The sequence below is a fragment of the Salvelinus fontinalis genome, chromosome 35, assembly GCF_029448725.1.
Source record: "Salvelinus fontinalis isolate EN_2023a chromosome 35, ASM2944872v1, whole genome shotgun sequence".
NCBI classification, from domain to species: domain Eukaryota; kingdom Metazoa; phylum Chordata; class Actinopteri; order Salmoniformes; family Salmonidae; genus Salvelinus; species Salvelinus fontinalis.
This window is the reverse complement of record NC_074699.1, coordinates 20,666,576-20,687,339: the sequence shown is the minus strand read 5'-3', so window position 1 is coordinate 20,687,339 and position 20,764 is coordinate 20,666,576. Positions and strand designations below refer to the sequence as shown.

The 20,764-nt window shown below is 42.2% G+C and overlaps 2 protein-coding genes across 3 annotated transcripts; one reads left to right on the top strand and one right to left on the bottom strand.

Moving 5' to 3' along the window:
• The first annotated feature begins 241 nt into the window (after positions 1 to 241).
• LOC129834497 (sodium-coupled neutral amino acid transporter 7-like) lies at positions 242 to 13,560 on the top strand. 2 transcript variants are annotated; one of them, XM_055899534.1, is made up of 12 exons: positions 242 to 541; positions 5,698 to 6,201; positions 7,940 to 7,993; positions 8,093 to 8,237; positions 9,246 to 9,390; positions 9,530 to 9,628; positions 11,331 to 11,388; positions 11,513 to 11,627; positions 11,738 to 11,885; positions 11,976 to 12,175; positions 12,264 to 12,315; positions 12,391 to 13,560. In XM_055899534.1, exons 2-12 carry the CDS (start codon positions 5,947 to 5,949, stop codon positions 12,506 to 12,508), a joined length of 1,389 nt encoding a protein of 462 aa, XP_055755509.1. In that variant the 5' UTR covers positions 242 to 541; positions 5,698 to 5,946; the 3' UTR covers positions 12,509 to 13,560. The 2 variants fall into 2 exon arrangements, with proteins under 2 accessions (XP_055755509.1, XP_055755510.1); XM_055899535.1 differs by lacking the exon at positions 242 to 541 and having other exon boundaries at positions 552 to 6,201.
• A 1,757-nt stretch (positions 13,561 to 15,317) lies between these two features.
• Positions 15,318 to 19,475, bottom strand: LOC129834496 (lysosomal protective protein-like). Its single transcript, XM_055899533.1, has 11 exons — positions 19,201 to 19,475; positions 18,410 to 18,521; positions 18,128 to 18,265; positions 17,755 to 17,913; positions 17,450 to 17,541; positions 17,201 to 17,285; positions 16,919 to 17,068; positions 16,602 to 16,756; positions 16,317 to 16,479; positions 16,072 to 16,161; positions 15,318 to 15,930 (listed from the first exon to the last, which is right to left on the bottom strand). The coding sequence occupies exons 1-11, from the start codon at positions 19,374 to 19,376 to the stop codon at positions 15,847 to 15,849; spliced, it is 1,404 nt and encodes a 467-aa protein (XP_055755508.1). The 5' UTR covers positions 19,377 to 19,475; the 3' UTR covers positions 15,318 to 15,846.
• Positions 19,476 to 20,764: the final 1,289 nt, after the last annotated feature.

Sequence of the window (20,764 nt, the reverse complement as noted above, 5' to 3'; positions counted from 1 at the left end):
CGCTCTGGATAAGAGCGTCTGCTAAATGACTAAAATGTAAAATGTAAGGAACCACTGGACTATAGTGTAGGACATGATTTTACTATGTAAATCATTGGTTTTTATTTGACACAATATACTCTCGTTTTATGAAGATGTATCTGTAGTACACAGGAGGTTGGTGGCAAATTAATTGGGGAGGACGGGCTCGTGATAATGGCTGGAACGGAATGGGTGGAATGGTATCAAATACATCAAAAACATGGTTTCCATATGTTTGTTGCCATTCTATTCGCTCTGTTCCGGACATTTTTATGAGCCGTTCTCCCCTTAGCAGCCTCCAGTATCTACGCTGCTAAATCCCTCATTGGAATGATTTGTGGCGTTCTCGTGGCCGTAAACTACAATTCCCACCATGCACTTCGTTTTTAAAGACGTCATTTTACATCGTCACATGACCTCATCCCAAACAAGTCACATGCCATCATTGCTTGTTCAGCAGGAATTTCACTGCGCTTGCGGTTGTTGGAGGAAAAACAAGCATCGGAGATGCAATAGAGAGGTATTTATTGAGTATTTGAGTATATTATATGCATTTTCATATTTTCAACTGAATAGGTTAAAGAATATGTAGATGGGGAGGTCGGTAGCAGCTTTCGGAAACTATCAGCCAGCTAGCAACAGCTGACGATGATGCGGTGTCCAGTTTGCTATAATAACATCACCAATCAGGTTCATTGTCGTGATTTGGGTTTTTCTAGGCCTGTTGCTAGATCTAGATTCAGTTGCTTTATATGCAAAGTTGACTATTAGTAAAGCTACCAAATTTCTGTATTTTATGAATGTTTCTATTCTTTGTTATTGTTTAGGTAGCCCCAGTGGTGTTACTATGATTTGATGACATTGGGGGCTTAGCCCAAATCCAGAAGGGGAACACTAGTAGGGGGGTCCGTGAGGATCCTCCCTGGAAGAAGACATTTTCGTTTCAATAGCTAAATGCATAAATCTGGTTAATTTTGAGATTAACATTGAGCGATTATAGTTATTAAAGCTGCAGCATGTAACTTTTTGGGTGGCTGATCAAATTCACATAGAAATGTGAATCATAGATCGGTCATTCTCATTGAAAGGAAGTCTAAGAAGCGGGATATGTTCTATGTGCGCTATTTCTATGCTTATGTATCGTTTTTTCTTTTACTTTCAGTTTTGTACAGAAGCTTCAAACAACTTAAATATATACCCTACCATCAAAAGTTTTAGAACACCTACTCATTCAGAGGTTTAAAAAAACAAACTATTTTCTACATTGTAGAGTAATACTGAAGACATCAACACTATGAAATAACACATGGAATCATTTAGTAACAAAAAAGTGTTAAACAAATGGAAATATATTTTATATTTGAGTTTCTTCAAATAGCCACCCTTTGCCTTGATGACAGCTTTGCATGCTCTTGGCATTCTCTCAACCGTTTCATGGGGTAGTTACCTGGAATGCATTTCAATTAACAGGTGTGCCTTAAGTTAATTTGTGGAATTTCTTTCCTTCTTAATGCGTTTGAGCCAATCAGTTGTGTTGTGACAAGGTAGGAAAATAGTATACGGAAAATAGCCCTATTTGGTAAAAGACCATATGATGGCAAGAACAGCTCAAATAAGCAAAGAGAAACGACAGTACATCATTACTTTAAGACATGAAGGTCAGTCAATACGGAAAATTTTAAGAACTTTGAACATTTCTTCAAGTGCATTCGCAAAAACCATCAAGCTCTATGATGAAACTGGCTCTCTTGAGGACCACCACAGGAATGGAAGACCCAGAGTTACCTCTGCTGCAGAGGATAAGTTCATTAGAGTTACCAGCCTTAGAAATTGCAGCCCAAATAAATTCTTCACAGAGTTCAAGTAACAGACACATCTCAACATCAACTGTTCAGAGAAGACTTTGTGATTCAGGCCTTCATGATCGAATTGCTGCAAAGAAACCACTAATAAAGGACACCAATACGAAGAAGAGACTTGTTTGGGCCAAGAAACACAAGCAATGGACATGAGATTGGTGGAAATTTGTCCTTTGGTCTGGAGACGAAATTGGAGACGTTTGGTTCCAACCGCCGTTTCTTTATGCGACGCGGTGTGGGTGAACGGATGATCTCCGCATGTGTATTTCCCACCGTAAAGCATGGAGGAGGAGGTGCTATGGTGTGGGGTTGCTTTGCTAGTGACACTGTCTGTGATTTATTTAGAATTCAAGTCACACTTAACCAGCATGGCTACCACAGCATTCTGCAGTGATACGCCATCCCATCTGGTTTGTGCTTAGTGGGACTATCTTCAAATCAAGTTTATTTTATATAGCCCTTCGTACATCAGCTAATATCTCGAAGTGCTGTACAGAAACCCAGCCTAAAACCCCAAACAGCAAGCAATGCAGGTGTAGAAGCACGGTGGCTAGGAAAAACTCCCTAGAAAGGCCAAAACATAGGAAGAAACCTAGAGGAACCAGGCTATGAGGGGTGGCCAGTCCTCTTCTGGCTGTGCCGGGTGGAGATTATAACAGAACTATGCCAAGATGTTCAAAATGTTCATAGGTGACAAGCATGGTCAAATAATAATCATGAATAATTTTCAGTTGGCTTTTCATAGAGTTGAAAACAGCAGGTATGGGACAGGTGGCGGTTCCATAACCGCAGGCAGAACAGTTGAAACTGGAATAGCAGCAAGGCCAGGTGGACTGGGGACAGCAAGGAGTCATCCTGACGTATGGTCCTAGGGCTCAGGTCCTCCGAGAGAGAGAAGGAGAGAATTAGAGAGAGCCAAGATTTTCAAAATGTTCATAAATGACAAGCATGGTCAAATAATAATCAGGAATAAATGTCAGTTGGCTTTTCATAGCTGATCATTAAGAGTTGAAAACAGCAGGTCTGGGACAGGTAGGGGTTCCGTAACCGCAGGCAGAACAGTTGAAACTGGAATAGCAGCAAGGCCAGGCAGACTGGGGACAGCAAGGAGTCATCATGCCCGGTAGTCCTGATGTATGGTCCTAGGGCTCAGGTCCTCCGAGAGAGAGAAAGAAAGAGAGAATTAGAGAGAGCCAAGATTTTCAAAATGTTCATAAATGACAAGCATGGTCAAATAATGATCAGGAATAAAAGTCAGTTGGCTTTTCATAGCCGATCATTAAGAGTTGAAAGCAGCAGGTCTGGGACAGGTAGGGGTTCCATAACCGCAGGCAGAGCAGTTGAAACTGGAACAGCAGCAAGGCCAGGTGGACTGGGGACAGCAAGGAGTCATCATGCCCGGTTTGCCGTGATGTATGGTCCTAGGGCTCAGGTTCTCAGAGAGAGAGGAAGAAAGAGAGAACGAGAGAATTAGAGAGCATACTTAAATTCACACAGGACACTGGATAAGACAGGAGAAGTACTCTAGGTATAACCAACTGACCCTAGCCCCCCGACACATAAACTACTGCAGCATAAATACTGGAGGCTGAGACAGGAGGGGTCAGGAGACACTGTGGCCCCATCCGATGATACCCCCGGACAGGGCCAAACAGGAAGGATATAACCACACCCACTTTGCCAAAGCACAGCCCCCGCACCACTATAGGGATATCTTCAACCACCAACTTACAATCCTGAGACAAGGCCGAGTATAGCCCACAAAGATCTCCACCACAGCACAAACCAAGGGGGGGCGCCAACCCAGACAGGAAGATCACGTCAGTAACTCAACCCACTCAAGTGACGCACCCCTCCTAGGGACGGCATGAAAGAGCACCAGTAAGCCAGTGACTCAGCCCCAGTAATAGGGTTAGAGGCAGAGAATCCCAGTGGAGAGAGGGGAACCGGCCAGGCAGAGACAGCAAGGGCGGTTCGTTGCTCCACTATCATTTGTTTTTCAACAAGACAAAGACCCCAACACACCTCCAGGCTGTGTAAGGGCTATTTTATCAAGACGGAGAGTGATGAAGTGCTGCATCAGATGACCTGGCCTCTACAATCCCCCGACCTCAACCCAATTGAGATGGTTTGTGATGAGTTGGACTGCAGAGTGATGGAAAAGCAGCCAGCAAGTGCTCAGCATATGAGGAAACTCCTTCAAGACTGTTAGAAAAGCATTCTAGGTGAAGCTGCTTGTAAGAATGCCAAGAGTGTGCAAAGCTGTCAAGGCAAAGTTTGGCTATTCGAAGAATCTCAAATATAAAATATATTTAGATTTTTTTTGGGGGGGGTTACTACATGATTCCATATGTGTAATTTCATAGTTTTTACGTCTTCAGTATTATTCTACAATGTAGAAAATAGTAAAATAAAGAAAAACCCTTGAATGAGTAGGTGTTCTAAAACTTTCGACCAGTAGTGTATTTCAGTGGTTTAGATGGTAGTGATTCTCTACACTGAGGGCTTGTTTTGTCACATAAAAGGCAGACTATTTCGAATTTTTGCAACCAGGAAATGGCGGAGCGATTTCTGCATATTGCACCTTTTTAAGAATTTGGTAAAAAATTATAATAAATGTAGGTAAACTATCCCTTTTTAAAATAGGTCTTGAAGAAAGTCCTGCAGGGGATACATTTCCCCTTCAGAGGGTTTGAAAATGTTCATGATAATTAATTTCTCCAAGTCACCTCAACTTCAAGAAAAATCTAAAGGTGCTTGAGGATTACTAGTTGCTGACACTTGTCATCTTTTAGTACGTAGACAAGATATTTTGTGTTTTTGGTCTATTGACAGGCCCCTTACCATGTCTGCCTGGCAGCTTGTGAACACAAACGAAATTACAAAATAATTGAGCTAAGATATGTAGTCTATTTCCCATTGACTAAATTAAGTGAGATTAAGTTGTTATCCACCTTGTATTTCAATATAACCTATTCTTATTTATGACTTACAGTCAACATGTCCATGACATAGCTTACCTACATGAATGACTACAAAATGCATTGCCTCTGACAAGCACTAATAAATAGCCTGTTTAGTGTGCAGGTCACACGCCTGATAGTGAGGTTTACAATAGTTATCCACTGTGACACACTGTGTCATCATGAGAACAGTGACCCTGATCACTGAAGTCCACTTTACTGTAATCCTTCTCATGGATATGAAGTGAAAATCTCTTGGGATCAGACCTATCTAAAACTAATGATTACATGTCTCTTTAGAATGTGTTTCCGAGGGATGCTGTATAGCAGGGGTAGGCAACTAGATTCAGTCTAGGGGGCGATTCAAATAAATAAATAAATAAATATATATATTTTGTTGAAGCAAATGGTTGGGAGGCCGGAACATAATCATAATAATTTTGAACACTGCAAGTTGACCACAATTAGGCCCAAAAAGAGATTGTATTTGAAAATAACAATTTCATACCTTGATTACATTGAGACACAATCATGTCTCTTTTTTTTATTCGTGGGAATACTTGGGAACAGATTTATTAAATTAAACCCATTTTTAGGCGAATTCCTGGTGATTAGTCTTTTTTTAACCAGTCTTTTTATTTGTTATTTTAATTTTGGTCACATTCTGGTGTTGGTGTGTAAAGCAAGGTCAGCTGACAGCACAAGGCAGGGGACCGGGGGGAGAACACACTGACAAGAACGTGTAGGCTACTGGGAAAGTAGGTTGTAGCTTTACTAGGTAGTAAGCACTTAGAGAGCGCTGAGATAAGGTGTCGAGAAGGCCAAAGCTGTAATGTGTGTTTGTCTTGTTGCAGATTGAAATAAGGGTTGACTGCTGGGTGACAATACATCCACTTTGAGGATAAACTGACAAGCGGTCCTCTGTGTCCTGAATGTCACAAGAGCCACAACAAACTTTAAACTTTCAGAGTGACCCCTCAACCCAAACTCTGAATACCCTCAACTCAGCTCTTTAGTGTTGAAGTCTGTGTTGAACAGAGTAGGGTGAATTTGAGGGTGTTTTAGGTAGTGTTTTTGGGGCTGTGCCAGCCGGGTGGTGTCCCATGGCGATTAACAGTGAGGCGGGGGACTGGGCCGAGGCTGGGAGTGAAGATGCTGGTGAGAGGGCGTGGCTACTGCAGAGCCCCAGTGTGGAGTCCGTTCGCCCTCCTTTGTCAGACAGGGAGAGGAGTGGAGGGGTGTCTGCCACAGCCGCTGTCTTCATTGTGGTGAACGCTGCGCTGGGGGCAGGACTACTCAACTTCCCCGCCGCCTTCAACATGGCCGGAGGCGTGATTGCAGGGGTGGTGCTACAGATGGTGAGCGCTACATACACACTTTTGAGACCGAAGCCTGCACACTGTGGCACTCCAGGAGCAGAAGTGAGAAATACTGGATATACAGTGGGGCAAAAAAGTATTTAGTCAGCCACCAATTGTGCAAGTTCTCCCACTTAAAAAGATGAGAGAGGCCTGTAATTTCCATCATAGGTACACTTCAACTATGATAGACAAAATTAGAAAAAAAAATCCAGAAAATCACATTGTAGGATTTTTAATGAATTTATTTGCAAATTATGGTGGAAAATAACTATTTTGTCACCTACAAACAAGCAAGATTTCTGGCTCTCACAGACCTGTAACTTCTTCTTTAAGAGGCTCCTCTGTCCTCCACTCGTTACCTGTATTAATGGCACCTGTTTGAACTTGTTATCAGTATAAAAGACACCTGTCCACAACCTCAAACAGTCACACTCCAAACTCCACTATGGCCAAGACCAAAGAGCTGTCAAAGGACACCAGAAACACAATTGTAGACCTGCACCAGGCTGGGAAGACTGAATCTGCAATAGGTAAGCAGCTTGGTTTGAAGAAATCAACTGTGGGAGCAATTATTAGGAAACGGAAGACATACAAGACCACTGATAATCTCCCTCGATCTGGGGCTCCACGCAAGATCTCACCCCGTGGGGTCAAAATGATCACAAGAACGGTGAGCAAAAATCCCAGAACCACACGGGGGGACCTAGTGAATGACCTGCAGAGAGCTGGGACCAAAGTAACAAAGCCTACCATCAGTAACACACTACGCCGCCAGGGACTCAAATCCTGCAGTGCCAGACGTGTCCCCCTGCTTAAGCCAGTACATGTCCAGGCCCGTCTGAAGTTTGCTAGAGAGCATTTGGATGATCCAGAAGAAGATTGGGAGAATGTCATATGGTCAGATGAAACCAAAATATAACTTTTTGGTAAACACTCAACTCGTCGTGTTTGGAGGACAAAGAATGCTGAGTTGCATCCAAAGAACACCATACCTACTGTGAAGCATGGGGGTGGAAACATCATGCTTTGGGGCTGTTTTTCTGCAAAGGGACCAGGACGACTGATCCGTGTAAAGGAAAGAATGAATGGGGCCATGTATCGTGAGATTTTGAGTGAAAACCTCCTTCCATCAGCAAGGGCATTGAAAATGAAACGTGGCTGGGTCTTTCAGCATGACAATGATCCCAAACACACCGCCCGGGCAACGAAGGAGTGGCTTCGTAAGAAGCATTTCAAGGTCCTGGAGTGGCCTAGCCAGTCTCCAGATCTCAACCCCATAGAAAATCTTTGGAGGGAGTTGAAAGTCCTTGTGGCCCAGCAATAGCCCCAAAACATCACTGCTCTAGAGGAGATCTGCATGGAGGAATGGGCCAAAATACCAGCAACAGTGTGTGAAAACCTTGTGAAGACTTACAGAAAACGTTTGACCTCTGTCATTGCCAACAAAGGGTATATAACAAAGTATTGAGAAACTTTTGTTATTGACCAAATACTTATTTTCCACCATAACTTGCAAATAAATTCATAAAAAATCCTACAATGTGATTTTCTGGATTTTTCTTTCTCATTTTGTCTGTCATAGTTGAAGTGTACCTATGATGAAAATTACAGGCCTCTATCATCTTTTTAAGTGGGAGAACTTGCACAATTGGTGGCTGACTAAATACTTTTTTGCCCCACTGTATATATATACAGGGATGTATTTGATAAAACTTCCTTTTTTTGTGTGTTGTAGTCCATGCTGATTTTCATAATCAGCGGTCTGGTGATCCTGGCATACTGCTCCCAGGTTAGTAAGTTAATACCCCCCTTATGAACACACAATCTACAATTAAAGACAGTCTTTTCCAGCAGTACTCATCCTAGTGACCCTGTGCTGTTTGTCTAGGTCAGTAATGAGAGCACCTACCAGGAGGTGGTGCGGGCCTCGTGTGGGAAGGTCACCGGGGTAATCTGTGAGGTGGCCATCGCCGTCTACACCTTCGGCACCTGCATCGCCTTTTTTATCGTCATTGGAGACCAGCTGGACCGCTGTGAGTGTTTCTCACACATAGATAATGAACATGTGTACACACAGACACATTTTAAAGTACTTTATTTGAATCCACAAATCACATTACAGTCGAAGAATTCAAAAGGACACGGATATCTGGACAATTATGGATGCATTTACTTGAAAAGCAGTGCAGATGCAAAGTTTGGTAACAGAATGACGGCACTCGGTTACTAAACTTTGCATCTGCCACTGTTCTTCAGATAAATGTGTTTTTGGAAATTGTTAAAAGTAGGCCTTGTGCATATAGTTTTCAGGGTTGATTAACTTTGCAATCATTGTTGTTTTTTTTACATTTTTAAAGTGAAAAATCGAAGTCTTCGCATCACTTTGTTACCGTAGAATTGCCCACCAACTTCTCCAAACCGCTAAGCTGCCCATGACAGCTGACACACAAGGGGCTGGTATTTCAGCAACTTGTCAGCAAAGGTCTGCTCTATGTAGGAGTCAAAAGAGTAATCCAGTTGCAGAATGAGCTCCTCCCCACCAAAACAACAGTATCTGACATATTCTGTATACAAGAAAACACATCAACATCAAACCAGCCTCCTCTGATGAGACTGTTTGTGAATAAGCACTGGTGATGTTACTGTCTGTCTCACCTCACTAGCTATCAGGTCAATGAGGCGGTCATGTATAAGTCCTTGAATGAACGGCAACCATTAACAACATGCCATAACTCCATTACGTTTGACTTGTAAAATACAATACAGATCATGGTTTGCAGGGTACCGGCGTTTCACTCAAAGTTGCAGATTGTAGCATTGGCTAGCCTTTTTCACTAGGTTTCCGTTTCCTTTATACCTTCAAAAAAGGTTGGAAAGCCACCTTAGGTCAGTCTCAGATGGACTGACCCTGCTATTAGATAGCCAACACTATAACAATTCCACTTTAAATAAGACGGTAGTCAATGGAATGTTTTGTTTGCTCTGCTGCCTTTCCTCTATTTCTCTCACTTCCTCTACTCACTATCTTTGTCTTTCTGTAGTGATAGCTGCAATAGCTCATTTGCCAGACGGTGTGGTCGGTGGTCACTGGTACATTGATCGTAAGTTCACCATTTGTGCGACTGCTGTCCTGGTCATTCTGCCTCTTTCCATCCCCAAAGAGATTGGCTTCCAGAAATACGCCAGGTATGCGTATACTAAGTATACCTTCCCACACCACCCTTTAGTCTACAACTGATGATTGAATTAGAATTTGAAGCCTGCTTTGTATCAGTAGGCTACATGAACTCAGGTCAGTCTGATAGTACTGTTCTCCCGTTTGTAGTGCGCTGAGTGTTGTTGGCACCTGGTATGTCACCATTGTGGTTATACTGAAATACATCTGGCCTGATAAAGAGATGACGCCCGGCTACATTCAAACCAGGTAAGCTAACTGAACTACAGTACCAGTCAAAAGTTTGGACACACCTACTCATTCCAGGGTTTTTCTTTATTTGTACTATTTTCCACATTGTAGAATAATAGTGAAGACATCAAAACTATGAAATAACATATATGGAATCATGTAGTAACAAAAAAGTGTTACTAATCAAAATATATGTTTCTTCTTCAAAGTAGCCACCCTTTTCCCTTGATGACAGCTTTGCACACTCTTGGCATTCTCTCAACCAGCTTAATGAGGTAGTCACATGGAATGCATTTCAATTAACAGGTATGCCTTCTTAAACGTTCATTTGTGGAATTTCTTTCCTTCTTAATGCGTTTGAGCCAATCAGTTGTGATGTGACAAGGTAGGGTTGGTATACAGAAGATATCCCTATTTGGTAAAAGACCAAGTCCATATTATGGCAAGAACCGATCAAATAAGCAAAGAGAAACGACAGTCCATCATTACTTTAAGACATGAAGGTCAGTCAAACTGGAAAATGTCAATAACTTTTTTCAAGAAGTGCAGTCGCAAAAACCATCAAGCGCTATGATGAAACTGACTCTTATGAGGACCACCACAGGAAAGGAAGACACAAAGTTACCTCTGCTGCAGAGGATAAGTTCATTAGAGTTAACTGTACCTCATATTGCAGCACAAATAAATGCGTCACAGAGTTCAAGTAACCGACACATCTCAACATCAACTGTTCAGAGGAGACTGCGTGAATCAGGCCTTCATGATCAAATTGCTGCAAAGAAACCACTACTAAAGGACAACAATAAGAAGAAGAGCCTTGCTTGGGCCAAGAAACATGAACAATGGACATTAGACCTGTGGAAATCTGTCCTTTGGTCAGATGAGTCCAAATTTGATGATATCCACATGTGTGGTTCCTGAAGTGTGGAGGAGGTGTGATGGTGTGGAGGTGCTTTGCTGGTGACCCTGTCTGTGATTTATTTGCAATTCTAGGCACACTTAACCAGCATGGCTACCACAGCATTCTGCAGCAATACACCATCCCATCTGCTTTGCGTTTAGTGGGAATATCATTTGTTTTTCAACAGGACAATGATCCAAATATACCTCCAGGCTGTGTAATTGTTATTTGACCAATTAGAGTGATGGAGTGCTGCATCAGATGTCTTGGCCTCCACAAGCTCCCGACCTCAACCCAATTGAGATGGTTTTGGATGAGTTGGACCGCAGAGTGAAGGAAAAGCAGCCAACAAGTGCTCAGCATATGTGGGACCACCTTCAAGACTGTTGAAAAACCATTTCTCATTAAGCTGTTTGAGAGAATGCCAAGAGTGTGCAAAGCTCTCATCAATTTTATATACTTTGAAGAATATAAAATATATTTAGATTTGTTTAACAATTTTTTGGGTTACTACATGATTCCATGTGTGTTATTTCATGGTCTTGATGTCTTCACTATTATTCTACAATGTAGAAAATAGTAAAAATAAAGAAAAACCCTTGAATGAGAAGGTGTGTCCGAACTTTTGACTGGTACTGTACATATACAATTCCCACTCATTCAGACCCGTTTCCTACACCCATGGTGCTAGACAGGACATAGAGTCCAGAAATGGCATTTCAGCCCACTGAAATGCACAGTCATTAAAGCACAGTCTACATCAAACTACTGTTCCCATCATGCTTTGTTTGTGTTAATCAGCCAGTGTGTCTGTTACAGCCCGTCCTCCTGGAGTGCAGTGTTGAACGCCATGCCCACCATATGCTTTGGCTTCCAGGTATCTGTCTGTGTTTGTGAGTGTGTATGAATGTGCAGGGGTGTGCACATGGGTATTTCTATTACTTGAATGCTTGAAGTTACTTACATCCTCTCACAATCTCTCTTTCTCACTTTCTCGAAAGTGTCATGTGAGCAGTGTGCCAGTGTTTAACAGCATGAGAAGAAGTGAACTCAAGCCCTGGGGAGGTGTGGTCACCGTCGGCATGATCATCTGCCTCTTTGTCTACACTGGCACAGGTGTGTTTGTGTGGCTCTATAGTCAGTTTTGAAGCATCAGTTTTTTTATGACATTGCCCGTTTCTTGTGTCATTCGTTGATGTGTTAATAGTGCATACTCTCTGTGTCAGGTGTCTGTGGCTTTCTGTCATTTGGGTCTAACGTCAGTCAGGATGTGCTGATGTCATATCCTCCTAATGACATCGCCGTGGCGATTGCAAGGGCCTTCATCGTCATCTGTGTTATCACCTCCTATCCCATTTTACACTTCTGTGGCCGGTGAGACACTAACCTTACACTACAAAGCACTGTGTGCCACCCATGCCATTTCAGTACTACATTGTTGTGTTGTGTAACCTGTTTCTTCAGGGCGGTGCTGGAGGGGCTATGGCTCCGTTTCCGCAGCGAGCAGGTGGAATTGTGTGTGAGGCGTGAGCGGAGACGCAGGGTGTTGCAGACGCTTGTGTGGTTCACGATCACACTCGTCCTCGCACTCTTCATCCCCGACATTGGCCGAGTCATCTCCCTCATCGGAGGCCTGGCAGCCTGCTTCATCTTTATCTTCCCAGGTATGACCAGTGTGTCTGATTCTGTGTGTGTGTGTTTATATCAGCAATAAGCATAATGCCTGTATATAATGTCTGCTCTTCCCTGCAGGTCTGTGTCTGATTCAGGCAAAACTCTCAGAAACAGAGGTCCGATCTGCTAGGTAAGACTAGACTCACTACCTGTACATAATCTCCTCATGTGACTGTTACTGAACGCTGATCTTCTCTCTCCATAGCTGGCATGGGATGGTGGTCTACGGTGTCATCATGGTAACCATCGGCACTTTCGTCTTTGGCCAGTCCACCGTCAATGCAATCTATCAAGACTTCATCCACTATCCGGACAGCCAATAGAATTCTGACCAGGAAGGAGGATGCAGGTCTATGCTGCTATTCTGAACTTTATTGACTTATATCAGGATGTGGAGGATTCAACACACACATGCAAACACACTCCCTCCTGTGACATCTCCTGCATGCCGCACGTCTTGTTGTCTCCCTGACGATGAAACCGCTCCATAGCAAGCACTCGTGTCACCCATGGAGCGATGCTCTAGGATTGGACGAGAGTCCTGAGCGCAACCACTGACAATGACTTTTTTTTTTTTTAAGATTATGCAAATGCTATGTTGTTTTTATTACATTTTATTGTGGGAACAGTCCTCAGTGTTTTCGCCCCGTTGTGGGCTGCAGTACTATATCCATCTTGACATTCTCAGCCCCTCCTTATGCCTTTCCCTGCTGGCCCAGCAAACACCACTGCACTACAGGTGGCATCCCATCCCTCATGAAACTGGGCAGTGAGAGAGGGTACCTCTCTCTGATGGGTGTTGTTACTGATGATTAATGAACATACTGTTTTAAGAGTGTGGCCAAACATTTCCATCCATTTTTATAGTAATTTTACAATTCCAATGATTGTGGTTTATAGACGTATCCTTCAACTGTAGTTCTGAAACCTGTGTAATGTGGCAAGTGTAAAATTTTAATCGATTTTGAATGCCTTTGAGATTTCAGAAGTCTGGGGTCTCAGGCTGATTCCTGTGGTTAAATGATTGTATTGGACCTAGCTTTAAACAGACAGATATTTTAAATGTGCTTTACCGACAGAGAGAGATTAGCTATAGGCTACAGAAAGAGGTAAGGAACAAAAATCTATCATGTTCAAAGGGATTGTTCTTAAGGGCAGAAATTACTGTTTTACAATGACTTGAATGAGATTGGAAATGCTTGAAATTCAATTACTTTTTTATTGTTTTATAACTTGTATTCCATAATTGGAGCCAAGGGAAATAGTTTTTTTCTGAACTGAACCAATTTAGTAATCTGGTTGAACAATAAGCAGTCTTATATTATCATGAATTCTCCTGTTATCAATCTACATTTTAATAAACATGGTTTTGTCAGGTTTTGTCATTGAATTCAGATTTTCATAGTTTTGTCCTAAATCCTCATGTTAGTAAAAACATATTGTCTTATCAGGTGAATAGCTACAGTATACATATCTCCCTGGCATATTACATCATTTATGCTGCAGCATACAGTACATGGACTCACCCTGTGCTGTGCTCACTTGAACAGGAAGGTGGCGTGGCGGTCCTTTGTGGGCAAATTTTGCCATCCAAGTCTGCCATTTTCTGAATTTATGGTTCTTTCAAAACAACTGGGAACTCAGAAAAAAACAATGTAAAATCATGATGACGTCATTGATCTTCAGGTTGTAGCTCTAAAAAGAGGATGGATTTACAATTCCGAGTTGGATGACCATTCAAAACATACTTTCCCAGCCGGAGCTTATTTATTCCCGACTTCCCAGTTGTCTTGAACTCACGGAAGTCAAGTATTTGCAGTTCCGAGTTGTTTTGAGTGTGGAACAAATTATGCGTCATTGACAGCATGACCAATGTTGAATGTTTATCATTTTAAACTTGGAAAAGAGCCCCTTAATCCCAGAAGTGGAACCACACAGCCACTGATTCCTTACCAACACACTCATTGTTGAATTTGCGAATTTACGTCCAGTGGCCGATGAGCTCCGATACTTTTTATCTATTATTTCTCTTCATATGACAAGGATTTGCCAGTAGATTGTCGACTTGTTTCATAACTAAGAATTACTGTTAACATGATTTGACTTCATTTTATCTGTGACCAATGGCCTTCTTGGATGGGCACTTATGTAATTATGGCAGCACCAAAGGGACCAGAATTTAAGGTCTACCCTTAGACTTGTCCACATGAATGATAGAACAGGGCCAATCGTAACTCTCCATGTTTTCTGCTGGCTTGCCCCGCCACCACAGAAAGCACTGAGCTAGGCTGAAACACCTGCAGGTTTGTGCTGCCTTCAAGAAAACAAGACCATGTTTGTATGTGGCTTTATTGACTATATATTTTTTTTCAAAAACGTGGGGCTTAAATGACAGGTCGCCACTGGTGGTGTAGAGACAATGTAAAATAATTCTGCAATGATACACATTTTTCCGTTGAGCTGGAAGAAAATGTAGCAGTTTCTAAGCTAATTTCCAGCAATTCTACACAGTGAGACAATTTTGCCATGACTAATGCCTTGCGCCTCTGCTCAAAAAAAAGTGTGTTCCAAATACCTGTTTATTTTGTCTGGTTTTAATTGTTCTCAAACACGGCATTAATTGTGTTTAAAAATACCAATATTTTTCCTCCCCAAAAGTAATTGCGGACCGCTGCAGTACCCCATTTGGAAAACGCATGGACTAGTCAAATGTGTTTATAAAACCCTTTTTATATCAGCAGATGTCAAAGTGTTTACAGAAACCCAGCTTAAAACACCAAACAAACAATGCAGATGTAGGAAGCACTAGAGACATTGATGTATCCTGACTTTTGCAAGAAGGACTACCTGTAAGTCTTGAAGCAACTAAAAATATATAGCTTAATTTCAGTTACACGGGAATCACTAGTCATGTCCAGTTAATCTCTGCTACACTGATGGGCCTGTTATGTACTGAATCTTCAGTATAATGGCTGAGGAGATTTTTGGTGCTCAATCACCATCCCTGGAATTTACCACCATTATCTTTACATGTCTATGGAAGTCACTTAAGATTACATGGATGTTTACACATTCAGTAATTAATCATGTTCAATAAAAAAAGCTCTTAAAATGATAATGAGATACAAATGGTTTCATAAAAAGCATTTATTAGAAAGACAAAGAATGTAAGATTATTTTAAAGTGCTGATTGGCCTTTTGGCTATTTGAGTTCTGTGGCATTTCAGCTCCCCCAAGTGGTGACAATTGAAAACCCGATACAAAAACTGCATGAGGAAATTCAAAAGGCAAATGATAGTTCTGATGTGACTAATAAGCTGCTAATCAGTTAGAAAGCCAACCAGAGTGATTGCACAGCATCACCAAAGGAAGATTTGACATGTGATGCATCTAAACATTTCTGTAAGGCTATTAATATGCTGTTTGCTTCAAATAAAATTATAATGGCTTAGTCCGATTACACTCCTGTCACCCCAACTCCAGAGTTGTGTTTTGATCTAATGAACTTACTTGGAGTGCAACAGAAACATTATATTTGATCACAAAAACAAAACATTTGGTTTACCCCTTTCCACCCAACCCTCCCTGAGAAAAATGGGCCATCATCCTGACCCACTAACAAGTTCCATTACAGACACTGGAAGCAGCCCCAGGAGCATGCTCAGTAGGGTTTGTTTGACAGGAAGGACTGGAACATGTCTAAGGCGGGGCCTGGAGCCCACTGCGGCACCATGTGACCAGCGCCCTGAAACAGAAGATGGGATTAGAACACAGCAGCCTCACCCCTGTTGCATCCACTAATCTTTATGAACATGTCTGTGGTGTGTTAAGGAGTCTGAAGACAGTGAATCAATGCTAATGTGCTAACTAAGTAAGTAGTGCTTACCTTCACAGTCAGGAGGGTGAGGTTTCCATACTGCTCGTAGAAGCCGGCAATCTGGTCATCAGATATCCAGCTCTGGTACTTGGTGGTTGTCTGGAAAAGAAAGAAAACAGTCTTCACAATGCATGCCCTGTGACAATGTCTTCACAATGCATGCCCTGTGAGTTACAAACATGCCAAATACCCTGCAAGCCAGCATCCAAATCTCTATGCCACATGACCCAAATACCAGTTTTCAAGAGCTTTACCTTCTGGTTGAGCTGCTCCACAAACCACTTGTCTCCCAGGAAGTTGCAGGCCATGTCAGTGTCTCCGTTATAGACCAGCGCCCGGACACCCAGAGACAGCAGCTTCAGATACACATCCTTCACTGTCGGGTAGATGTTGGTGTACTGTCCTCCCACCACGTCACTACATAGAGTTATGGTAAAGATGTCCTTTTGTAGGTAGTTTACTGTTGTCAAGTTTTAGATGTTCCGTCACTGAATTTAGATTTCATGAGTGTTAGGGATGTGTGGGTACGAGTAATATACCTGCAGATGTCCCAGGGTGGAAGTGTATCAGGGATGTGTAGGGCTTTCCTCACATCACCCCGGTTGAGCCAGTTCATCTGAGCTGTGCTGTTAATGCAGGGAGGGACCTCACCCACAGGAGGAGTTTGGCCAGTGACGGACGGCACCTTCAGCAACTACAGCGAGACACATTACTTACATAAAACACCAATATCTTCCCTCAACCACTTCAGAAGGGTTGTTCTCAAATTGTTTGAACACAAGACTAACAAAATCTAATGCCAGGATGAACACAGGATGGACTTGAACACTGTATTCCTCCATAGGGGGGCACTTACCTGGAAGGTGTCCCAGTGCTTCCTGTAGTTCCTGAAGAGGTGGCTCATGCTCCTCTCATAGACTTTGGCCCCAACTCCACCCTCACAGTCCATGTAAAGTGCATACTCATTCAGCCCAGAATCATACACAATACTAAAGGCCTGGCTCAACTGAGAGAACAAGAATGAGTGCGAGGGAGAAACAAGTATCCATTTATATGTTAAACCTGTGCATGTAATAGCTCAATTGTTGTATTTGATATATAATACTTCTAATCCGATTGTAAGTGTTTCCATGTGTACCAGTGTCTTGCAGGCCTCCTTGCTGTTGTTGAAAAAGTTACAGGTTCCCTTATCGCAGCAGTTTGTGTTCAGATCTGTCCACAGTCTGCAAGAGGATAGTTTACTTAAACGCATTGCAATTTCTTGTAACAGAAGCATCATACAAGCTTGGATTCAAATTGTGGGCCTTTCAAAAGGAATGATCCCTTGTCATGTAAACATAACTAAACAGTCTGGGCCCACATGAGTGAATGTGTTGTGAGTTCTTACTGTTCTCCGAAGAGGCCGTGGTAGTAACCAAAGTAGATCAGAGACTGGTCATTCAGGGCATAGCTACTGAGGCCATTACCCACTGCAAAGCCCTGAAAAACACATTAAAGGAGTTCTTTATAACTGTCATACATATTGGATTCATACCATCCTCTCCTTGCCTTCTCTACATAATCATTGACAGGTGGTTGGATAGGATTGAATTCCATTGCATTGCTTTTAACTTATGTCAGTCTTTAGATTTTCAGAGAGCGTAAGAGTGTAATCCACTCAAAACAATCAAGTCGGTGTGTAAATCAACTCACCTTGAAGTTAATCTTTGCGGTTCCCGTGGCCACACGCTGGCTGAGTGTCGGGGCATATATCCCACCATAACTCTCACCGATGATGAAGAACTCATTCTGTGTGAAGTTTGGAAACTTGGCAAAGAAACTCTGCAGAGCTAGGTAGTTGTCATCAGCCACCTAATAGTAAGGGGGAGAAATCAGTTACTATTACTTTAGTATTCAGTAAGGAGGAGTGAACTGCATGATTTCTGAGCCACTGTCAGTGGAGCACACCACTGGAACATTCAGATAGAAATACAGTGTGTATAACAGACATGCCTATTACAAGAGGTAAATAATTGTCTGATTTATTCAATGCATTCCACTCTCCCGAATGAGACCCTGATCTCACCTGGTCGTCGTCAGTTTTGTACTTCTGGTCATCAGAGTAGGAGTATCCCACACCTGCAGGGGACTCTAGGTACAGAACGTTGGCGATCCTGTTCCAGCTGAAATTATTCTCATACAGAGTGGCCCCATCATCATTCACCTGAGGGAGACAAAATTATGTTGTTATTCTGTGGGACTCAGAATCACTGCATACAATAATGTTACACTGGGACACAGGCACACAAACTGAAATCACAGGTCCTGCTAAGCTCATGCTGAAAAGGTAACGTGTGGGATAACTAACATGGAAGGGGCCGTTCTCTGACAGAAAGCCATCCAGCGAGCTGCAGCCTGGCCCTCCATTCAGCCACAGCACAACAGGGTCCTTCAGTGGGTCCCTCTGTGAGGTCACAAACCTGGGGAAGCAGGGAGGTAGAGTGTCAGGTTAACAGGAGATAAGAGAGCACCCAAAGACACACTTGGTGCACTCCGCACTTAGTTCTAGACCCCAGGTACAACAGTGTCTGCTGATTATGTTTATGTGCGCGTACATGGACCTGTGTGTTTGTGTGTGTGGCCTATAGAACACTAGAATAAAAGTATGTCATGTGTTATTTTGTCAATCATTAACTTCTCATAGCTTATGGCAAAGGATGTTCTAGCTCTTAAACGTCTCAATGAAAGGTACAAGCTACAACACAATGCATGACCAATGCTGGAGGAAGTAGCAAAAGAGGAAGTATAAATAATAATCTAGTCCAACTTCAGAAGCGTTCTCTTCTGCCTGTGTAACTTTCTATTTGAAGTGTTGTTAAACAAGCTTCAGTTGTCTCTGTAATAATTTCTGTATTCATTCACTATTGAGCAATAGTCAATCTTGTAAGTTTATTTGATGACTTAAAAAGATAATACGGTTATTTATGCCATGCTTTGATTCATTTATTATTTTACCCATTTGGAATAAACCGATATATATAGATATTGTAGTAGTAAACTAATGTTGTGCACGAGCTGGAGTTTCTGAAAGCATCCCCAACCAAAACAAACACTAAGTTGTTAGTCAAGGTGGCGACGTATGCCGTTACTGATACTCACCAGTAATGGAGAAACTTTCCAGGGCTGGCTTTCAAATAGCCCGACCATTGCCGGTAGTTTGGTTTAAACGACATTCCCGGTAGTTCGGTTACCTCGTCAGGGGCGTAGTTAGCCCATGTAAGACACGAAACAGCAAGGAAACACACCACCAAACTAACAAAAGACATGCTGGTCATGTCGAGGACGAAACTAGCCTAATGTGCCAACAATGTTGACCTCAAATGCTAAACTCGAAGTCATGTGTTCGGAACAATTGCCGTGTCCATGCCCTGTATTTGGAAGCACCACAGGTCATATGACTACTAACTGAGCTCTCTAGTCACGTGATCGATCTTTTGTTTTGACGTTCATCACCCGATTGCGTTTCATTTGATAGGCTACATTTCTGCATTAATAATTACTGCTGGCGTCTCGGTTATATCAAGGACGGGCATTTCGATGTATTAGTTACTCAATATGTTAATCAGTCGAAATGCCAGCGCGTAGCAAAACAACTATGGCGAGCTCTGAATCATCGAGAAAAGTATAAAGCTGAAAATATGACAACTAGTCCTACCAAGAATTGGCTACATTTGCCAACATTGTTCCATCATGGCGTAACATTTAACATATGAACGTTTGATGTAACATGACAGTGAAGAATGTGAGGGTGGTATAATTAGGTGGCAATGTGTATTAGGTGGGTGTGTGTCAGAGAAAATGGTAGCCTTATTAGTCGACCTGAGTTTTCAAAAGGCCAGTAAAAGAGTAAAAACAAAAAAGACAAGTGAGTATCAGTCATGCGTTTTTACAAGGGTCTCTGGCAAAAGATCCCAGATGCATGATTAAGGTGACGCATGTATGCATGTTAGGCAATCAAGAGTTAGACAATACATAGCCTAGGCCTACATTTAAGTTGAAATATGATCCATTGACTATTGCATGTTATACATTGACTATTATACCTTTTACATCAACAGTTAGACAATACATAGTTGTCTATGCATAGTCACTTTAATAACTACCTACATGTACACATTACCCCAATCCCTCGACACCTGTGCCCTCACACATTGACTCTGTACCTGTACTTCCTGTATATAGCCCTGCTATTGTTATTTACTGCTGTTCTTTAATCATTTGTTATTCTTATTTCTTACATTTTTGGGGGGTATTTTCTTAAAACTACATTGTTGGTTAAGGGCTTGTAAGTAAACATTTCACCTGTTGTATTCGGTGCATGTGACAAATAAAATGTGATTAGATTTGAATACACAGTGCTTGACTTGGGCAGGAGCTCACTGGAGCTGAGTACTTGCACCTCAATGTTACTACTGCTTGAGCTCCTGTACCTCTTATTTTATTTAACCCAGTCAGTTAAGAACAAATTCTTATTTACAATGACGGCCTACCGGGGAACAATGGGTTAACTGACTTGTTCAGGGGCAGAATTACAGATTTTTACCTTGTCAGCTCAGGGATTCAATCCAGCAACCTTTCGGTTACTGGCCCAATGCTCTAACCACTAGGCTACCTGCCGCCCCAAAATAGAATATTTTAGAATATCTTCTAGAATATTTGCTCA